The sequence below is a fragment of the Taurulus bubalis genome (genome assembly GCF_910589615.1).
Source record: "Taurulus bubalis genome assembly, chromosome: 13".
In the NCBI taxonomy this organism is placed as follows: Eukaryota; Metazoa; Chordata; class Actinopteri; order Perciformes; family Cottidae; genus Taurulus; species Taurulus bubalis.
Genome location: NC_136601.1, coordinates 14,170,554 through 14,180,167, shown reverse-complemented (window position 1 = coordinate 14,180,167; position 9,614 = coordinate 14,170,554). Strand labels below are relative to the sequence as shown.

At 37.8% G+C, this 9,614-nt stretch overlaps 1 protein-coding gene across 1 annotated transcript; it reads left to right on the top strand.

The window, feature by feature from the left end:
* Positions 1-7,113: 7,113 nt before the first annotated feature.
* LOC306745950 (protocadherin gamma-A11-like) lies at positions 7,114-9,516 on the top strand (the record flags this gene model as incomplete). The annotated part of the gene is made up of 1 exon (XM_079228815.1): positions 7,114-9,516. One exon carries the CDS (start codon positions 7,114-7,116, stop codon positions 9,514-9,516), a length of 2,403 nt encoding a protein of 800 aa, XP_079084941.1.
* Between the last annotated feature and the right edge of the window lie 98 nt (positions 9,517-9,614).

Sequence of the window (9,614 nt, the reverse complement as noted above, 5' to 3'; positions counted from 1 at the left end):
TTCTGGGTGTATCTTCTGTGTCCTTAATCCTGTGCTTTTTTAAATTATTATTAATTGTTTGACAATTCAACTTAAATATAATGTTTTAAACTAAGTATTTTCCTGAAGACTTATTTATTTTAATTTTGACTTTCATCACTTCCTGTGTTTGGATTGTTTGAAAATAGTTTAGATTTTAGGATCTGTTGATCTTTTTTGACATTCATAAAAGATTACACAGATATATTCCTTTGAGAAGTTCTCATTTCACATATTGTTCTTATTGACTACTAGACTGTATATCTTAACACACAAACATGATCAATATAATACAGCTTCTGCTGCAGCTTGAAACTAAACAAATAAAATGCAAATTACAGAAATGATATATTACAATGAGCTTAATAGCACCATTCAGTGTGTAGTGTAACTGAATCTTAGAAATCAGCTTCAATGTAAACATTGTCAATATGTCCCTTACACACACATGGTCTTTGTGGATGAGAACACAATTTATGTGGCTATATTTGCCAACATGTGCCATGTACAATATATTACTTTTGTTAGTTGCTAAATGTTCCCTCTGGCAAGACATATGTGAGTACATCAGACAGACTGCTGTCCTTTGAGTTAGATGGCTGTAAATTTACTTATGCCATTCATTGTTGTGTAGTAGCAGCATATACACCACAGGTGGAAATCATCACCGGATTAATGTATGTATTTCCATTGCAGTCAACTTACCTTCTTAAACATGTATATTACATAAGCCTTTCTTTTTTTAGCTTGCTTGTGTTTGACTACTGTCTGAATCGACCACATTAAAGATAGAAGTAAAAAGAGAAAATTCATATTTTGCTTGCAATATAGGCCACATTCATACTGTCAGTTTCAAGTGACGTGATATATCTCAATGTGTTGTGCTAACTTAGCCTTTAACATTGGGACTTTCTATTAGTTCTGTTCTTGAGATGATACCGACTGTTAGACTGTGTCTGTGACTTTTTGAAAGGAGATTTATTTTTATTTTTTAAATATCATCTATGAGAGGAACTATATTTACAGGTGTTAGCTGAGACCTATTTCCATTTCATCTAATTAGGAGAAGTGTGATTATATAATTAATAACTACTATTAGTAGATTGGCAGTGTTGTATAACTTTGTAGTACAGCAGTGATAGTACAGTTGAGTGCATATTGTTTCCTCAAATTATGTTTATATTATTGTTTTCCTCAATTATGACGCGTACCTGACAACAGGTTCTCGAACCAGTGACTTAAAGTTCGTAAGTTCTTACAATGACAACACACTGCCTGCTGACCAGACTCTGAGGAAAAGTCCATCAGACTTCGCTGAAGTGTTTGGTGAAATGGAAGAGTGTCTAGAGGTATAAATCGCTTACAAATCAAACTAATTTTCTGTTTTAACATTGCCATTTTTAAGGGTCTGGATATTCAAAACTTATGGGTTTTCTTTTCTCTTTCATAATATTTTGTTGTGCGTCATTATCCCTTCATAAATATATTTTCATCCCTTCAAGTATGCTGTTCAAAATGTGTTTCTAACTGGTTAAACACTGCAGATAAGTCATATACTTAAATTCCAATGAAAATATAGGCATTTTGTGGTAAACAAGAAAGGACTATTTCCACCGGCGGAGGGATTCTATTAACCTGACAACCACCAGTGAATGAGGCGGAGTAATTCACCGTTACTTTCCACCTGCAACAAGTAGAGCCAACGGACCAGAGCGCTGAGGATTCTTTTCGCTTGGGCACATGAAGGTGAGTTTAAATTATGACTTCAAGTATTTTTCTTAATTTATAGCATGTGAAACGTTATTAATGTAACACAGTTATGTAGCTCGTGCTTGTCAATGGTCTGGAAAGGCTTAGATACTTTGTGGCTTTAATGTTTAGCTAGAACTTCTTCTAAGACAAATGGTTGACCTATTTTATCCGTCCTGCAGTTGATAAAACGTAATTAATGTAGAAGTACAAGCTATTGGTTCATTTTTTAAAGTGACCACAATTGTCCTGCATTATTTCATGCTTCATTTAAGTTACGTTTTTCGCTCAACACCCCATCCAACTGGCTTGTTCGGTTAGTTAGCTAGCTAGCTAACCGAACAAGCCAGTTGGAGGGGTGTTGAGCTAGCTAGCTAGCTAACACGAACTTTAAGCAGTCTGAATGTATAGAGTCATACGGCTGAGGGATTCACATTGACCGGCAGAGTCACTGCCCGTGTTTTGCTTGCTCTTTGTATTTTATTTTGACCTTACAGTAGGCAACATGTATGTATGAATGTGTTGCTATTTAATGTGTATGCCAGTAAGGACTTATATTAATGCAGATCATGCTGTAGGGTCGCAGCTGCGCACTGGGCACCGACCGTGTTGATCCCCCTCCACCTCCCCTCTGCTGTTTGGATGCATGTTGTTGTTTTTTGTAAACTGGAGGATTTTTGCTTCAAAATCGCTTGATCCCTGTTTTTGTTTTAACTATTTAGAAATGTAAAATATTGATAATTTAAGCATAAAGTAAACGCAAGAGATATATATATATATATATATCAATCTATGAAATAAAAATGTTAAACTATCGTGCAATTCATTTTTTTTCTGTTTCCAGATGTCATCAAGACTGTCCAGTGCGTGATGTGGAAATGTAAGTTTTGTGGATTCTCCTCTAATAGACAAGGAAGAATAATCCATCATTATAAACAGCATCATGGACATCATCGGCGGTGTTTAGGCCTTCTCTGTACTCAAGTTAACATTATACCTTTGATATTGCATTCATCTACTCTTGTCTGTTTTTGTAGGATACAAACCAGAACCGAAGAACAGCTGCCCTGCTTGGTCTTCATGCTACTATCTTTCAGAGGATTCCTCCGACATAATCCGGATGTGTGATGTAAGACACTGTAATTACACATTTACTCCACTCAATGGTTGTAATACGACAATGGTAACATGTTTTGTGTTCATTTCATACTTTCTTCCAATAAATGTTATATCTTTTGAACCGAAGTAAGAATTATTGGTCATTTCTTTTTTATAAAGCAAGCACACTTTAAATTGTCAGTCAAAATAACATTTCTATGCAATTTGAAAAAAAAATTGGAATGTAAATCCTCTTAACTTGAAATGGCAAGTTGTATACACATGGTAAAGTTATTTTAACTTGTAGCTGTGAGTTACATAAAAGCACAAATGTGCGTTTGTTTGACTAGCTAAGGAAAGTTTTCTCGAACTGATCATGTAAAAACACTCTTTGTTTTAACTTGGTGGATCAAGTTCAAACAACAAGAGACCAACAGTTCACTCAACTCTGAGAACTTAAATCATAATGTTGAGACAACTAGCACGTTGTAGTTACATCAACCTTATGAACTTTAATTTATCAGTTGAATCAAAAGGAAATTTCAAGTTGAGTCAACTAGATCTCTCAAGGCAGCAGGTGAACTTTCGTTTGCAAGTTGAACTGGCTTGAAATGTCTTACAGTGTATCGCTCATGTGAAGTTTTGACATTCTCCTTCTACGAAGATTATTATTGTGCTGTTTCAAAACTTTGCTCTTCAATATTTCTCAACTAAAACATATTTTGAATCAAGAACTGCATGCACTGAGATGTGTGTGTGTGTGTGTATATATATATATATATATATATATATATATATATATATATATGTATATGTATATATATATATATATATATATATATGTGTATATGTATATATATATATATATATATATATATATATATATATATATATATATGTATATGTATATGTATATGTATATATATATATATATATATATATATATATATATATATATATATATATATATATATATATATGTATGTGTGTGTATATATATATATATATATACATCTCAGTGCATGCAGTTCTTGATTCAAAATAGTATATATATATATATATATATATATATATATATATATGTATGTATATATATATATATATATATATATATATATATATATATATATATATATATATATATATATATATATATATATACACACACATCTCAGTGCATGCAGTTCTTGATTCAAAATATGTTTTAGTTATTGCTAAAATTAACATCTGATGTCAGCTGGAACATAAAGGGTTCAATGTGGCCAAGTTCCCTTTTCACAGATTCCAGTTATATTTCTTATGTTTTTGCTCAAAGTTTCTGGCAAACACATCTTTATCTCTTCTCACTAAAAAACCCGACAAAAAACAACTTCCCTTCTTATGCATTCATATCTTACTTCATACACATTACATCTTGTGCAATTTATGTCAGAGGGAATCTCACACAGCTTTGTGAGATTTCTTCTTGGTCGTGTTTTTATGATACTGTTGTTTTATTTGTACCTCATTTGTACGTTTCTTTGGACAGAAGTGTCTGCCACATGCATTGGTCTTACTCTTACGGCCAGGGAAGTAATGTGATAATTATATCTACCTTATAAGCTGAACGACTGAAATTCCTTTAACATGCTACTCTTGTCTAGTATTGCTTTTTCAGTTGGAAGGCATCAGCTGTAGTATGTAGCTTTTTTCCATTTGAATCTAGTTTACTCAATTTGACCAGGTGTTGGTTTGGGCTTATATAATTTGAGTTTAGTTATGGTGGTTAATCTGACCACTGTCATTGTGAAATACAGAAAATAATAATGCTACAAATGTAGAGAAAAAAAATTCATTTCATCATTGTCATTTTGCAGTCCAGTGTCTTTCTATGGACATTTCTACGTGCCTCATGATACACTCTGAATGAATTACCTTTATTCTATTCATGAATCACAGCGGTTTGTGTTTTTTGCTTGGTTTTGTGTCTTTTTCTCAGCTTAGGTTGTTCATTAATAAACAGATTGAGTTTAATACCGGCAGTCTAGACAGGTCATGTTGACAGAATGAGGCACGTTTCCTTCCAGATTACCCAGGTAGTTTGTTTTCAAGTATTCAAGTATTCTTAAATTGTGTCTTTGCTATGTTGCCATGTCTGGTGTTTTTAACATTTATAATGTTCTATTGGAAGTGCTCAATCTAATGCATCAACTTCTATCTTGTTGGTGCACTTGTTGCAAGAGTGGGGTTTTATTCAATTACATTTTTTTCTTCAGAAAAGAGCAAAGGCATGGTTCAATCCATTGAACTGGAGTGGTATGGCATTGTGATCACCTTGGTTCAACATGGAACTTATAGATCTGCAGTGTTACAAGTGTGTAGACGTATACTTAGTACAAAGGTCATGCCCTTTTTTCTGAAACAAAAGCAAAATATAGCTCTCACTCGCTCACTCACTCACTCGCTTAGCCACTCAGTCACTCACATGCACACGCGTGCACACGCATGTATGCACACACACACGCACACATGCACACACACACACACACACACACACACACACACACACACACACACAAACACACAAACACACAAACTGTTTTCAACTAATGTCTCTGTCCTTGGTGCTGAACAGCTGTTGTCTTTTCAGAAACTTTATGTTTACTTTTTTACACACTTCCAAAAGTGTCACCGCACTACTATCCCTGATATATGATTTAAATAGCCAATTGGTTACTTGGTTATATTTAGGAAGTCCAAATGTAGGTAAATATGATGAGAATACCACATAGTTAAATACATGTATATGTTTGATGATTTAAGCTGAAGGTAAATGTATAAACGTATACCTGTGTTAATTATGTAAAGGTTTAGCACCTCAACACACACACACACACACACACACACACACACACACACACACACACACACACACACACACACACACACACACACACACACAGCTCTCGGAGTTATTCTAGCTTTGGCTCTCCAGTCTAAACATGCTCTAATATGGATTTATGTTCAATTCTGTATTCCCACTCTCTCTTCCATTGTAAACACATAGTCCTGCTGCCTACATGTAACTGCCCGGTGATAACAAACATGTCTGAAAGACAGCATGTTTGGACGCCCAAATTATGTCTTTAGAGGAATGAGAAATATACATTTATTTGAACTTTTTCCCTCCCATACACACACACACACACACACACACACACACACACACACACACACACACACACACACACACACACACACACACACCTTGTGTGAACACCTACAAATAAACTTGTACACATTTCAAACTTCAAACCAAAAAATCTGGTGTTTATGTGAACCTCTATCCCGTACTTATCCCACCTCCCCAAATGAACAACACATCCCAGACTAAACAATGCTTCATATCTTCTCACTTTCGCCCTAAATAAACCTTTATTTGTGTATTGCTCTGATTTTACTCTGTAAACACAATGAGGAGGCGACTGATGCGGAGGTTTTCTGTCAGAGAGCCTCTGGACCGAATTTAGCAATACATTTGAAGTGTCTATTATTTGCATATTCAAAGCAGTTATTCATGTTAACCTCTAGTCTGATACATTGTTTACAATTTGGTGATGATTAATGTGTTTTGTGTTCATATAAGAGCAGTTAAAATAGGCCAGTCAAATTTGACTGGAAACAAGGTAAGGTGGGATAAACGAACACGACAGACAGGAGGGTTAAAAGCAGAAACACATGTATCACCCAGCTTCAGAGAACTAGTCAGCTGAAATATATGGACTTAATTTATTTAAATGCTTGACCATAAGGGATACAGTCATAGCCTGGGCCTTAATATCAGTCAACATTTAAACTATATACTGAAATACTTACTTGTTGACATTGCTTCTTTCTCTATTGTTTCCTGGTTTGAATCTCAAGGATAACAGAACTTTCAAAGATTACTTTTTCATCATAGTAGTTGTAGCGTTTTTTCATACACCTATAGGTGTATGAAGTTTATATATAAACTAGCAGGATACAGCCAATTTGAAGTGTTCCCTTTTATTAATTATCATGAGTGTTTTTGTCGAACTTGACTCACGGTGGCGCTCTACACCAGCCGTAAGATATTTGAATTTCTATCCTTTAGTGTGGACGAACATTGTTGTGCTCCTGTGTCAAAACAAGGACGATCACCCTGGACTCGCTGTTGCTTTTAGCGTCATGCGGTTGGACGGTATGGTTCGCTTTATTTCTCAACCTGTTAGGAACCAATCGACGAGGATGGATTCGAAAATAATCTGGTTTCCAACCTGCGGCTTCTATTTTCTCCTGATTTTTCTGCATGTCGCATATGGAGACATGAGCTATAATTTTCCAGAGGAGACGAAACGTGGATCAGTTATTGGAAATGTGGCCAAGGATCTGGGGCTCGACAGGGCCGCGTTCTCCAACAGAAGAGCGCGCATTGACACCGATGGGACTGATACACGTTACTGTGACATAAACCTGAATAACGGAGAGTTGATTGTCGCGGACAGGATTGACCGAGAGGGGCTTTGTGGAGAAAAGGCTTCGTGCATCCTAAAACACGAGCTTGTGCTGGAACATCCTCTCGAGCTCCATCGGATTAATCTACACATTCAAGATATTAATGATAACTCCCCACAATTTAAGGAAGACATGATTAATATAGAAATTCACGAGTTGGCAGACCGGGGAGCTCGTTTTGTGATTGAAGAGGCGCACGATGCGGATGTAGGACAGAATGCAGTTCAGCAGTACAGCCTTAAAAATAATGATAATTTCATTTTGTCTGCTGATGGAAACACAATAGAGCTTGTTCTTGAAAAAGAACTTGATCGTGAAAAACAACGAGAGATCAATTTGCTTCTCACAGCTTTAGATGGAGGCTCTCCTCAGAGATCAGGTACTGTAGTCATACACGTCACTGTACTGGATGCTAATGATAACGCCCCAGTGTTTAGCCAGGCCGTTTATAAAGCCAGTCTGCCTGAAAACTCTCCTGTAGATACTGTAGTGGTCACAGTGAGCGCTACTGATGCAGACGAGGGAGTCAATGGTGACGTTACTTATGAATTTGGACATGTTACTGACGATGTGAAGAAGATATTCAGTATTGACCGTAAAGTCGGTGATATACGAGTAATTGGGATTGTTGACTATGAAACTGCGACATCATTTGAAATACGCGTGAAAGCAAAAGATGGGTTGGGGTTGTCATCTTATGCTAAGATAATAATTTCTATCACTGATGTGAATGACAACGTACCTGTAGTCAATTTGAAGTCACTAACAAATCCCATATCAGAGGACACCCCACCTGGTACAGAGGTGGGCATCATCAACGTGCAGGATAGAGACTCTGAGACTAACAGACAGGTCCGCTGCTCCATTCAGCAAAACGTCCCTTTTAAGTTGGTTCCTTCTATTAAAAACTATTATTCTCTGGTGACCACAGGACAACTGGACCGTGAACTAGAGTCTGATTACAACATTACAATCACTGCCACTGACGAGGGCTCTCCACCTCTGTCCTCCTCTAAAACTGTCCAGTTGTCTGTAGCAGACATCAACGACAACCCACCTGTGTTTGAGGAGCAGTCCTACAGCGCTTATGTGACTGAAAATAACAAACCTGGCTCCACTTTATGTTCCGTTACTGCTCGAGACCCCGACTGGAGACAAAACGGTACAGTGATTTATTCTCTGTTACCTGGTGAGGTGAACGGTGCCCCGGTGTCCTCCTATCTCTCTGTTAACGGAGACACGGGGGTGATCCACGCTGTGAGGTCGTTTGATTATGAACAGTTCCGGAGTTTTAAAGTGCACGTGATGGCCAGAGACAACGGCTCTCCTCCTCTCAGCAGCAACGTGACCGTCAGTGTGTTCGTATCGGATGTGAATGACAACTCTCCTCTGATACTGTACCCCGCCCCGGAGGGCAACTCCTTCATGACCGAGCTGGTCCCCAAAGCTGCACACGGAGGCTCTCTGGTGTCCAAAGTGATAGCGGTGGACGCGGACTCCGGACAGAACGCCTGGCTGTCCTTTCATATAGTCAAATCCACTGATCCGGGTCTTTTCACTATTGGTCTCCACAGCGGAGAGATCAGGACCCAGCGGGACATTTCTGAGTCTGACAGCATGAAACAGAACCTCATTGTGTCAGTGAAAGATAACGGACAGCCCTCTCTCTCTGCCACCTGCTCCATGTATTTACTTATTTCTGACAACTTGGCTGAGGTTCCAGAACTGAAGGATATTTCTTATGACGAGAAGAACTCCAAACTGACCTCTTATCTGATCATCGCGCTGGTGTCTTTGTCCACCTTTTTCCTGACCTTCATCATCATCATCCTCGGTGTGAGGTTTTGTCGCAGGAGAAAGCCCAGACTGTTGTTTGATGGAGCAGTTGCCATCCCCAGCGCGTATCTCCCTCCTAATTACGCAGACGTTGACGGCACAGGAACTTTACGCAGCACCTACAATTATGACGCGTACCTGACAACAGGTTCTCGAACCAGCGACTTTAAATTCCTTTCATCTTACAATGACAACACACTGCCTGCTGACCAGACTCTGAGGAAAAGTCCATCAGACTTTGCTGAGGTGTTTGGGGATTGTGATGATTCTCCTGAGGTAGGGACATGCTTCCTATCATAGATTCACACACACACACACACACACACACACACACACACACACACACACACACACACACACACACACACTTCTCTGTTTGATCATGCCAGTGTTCCGAG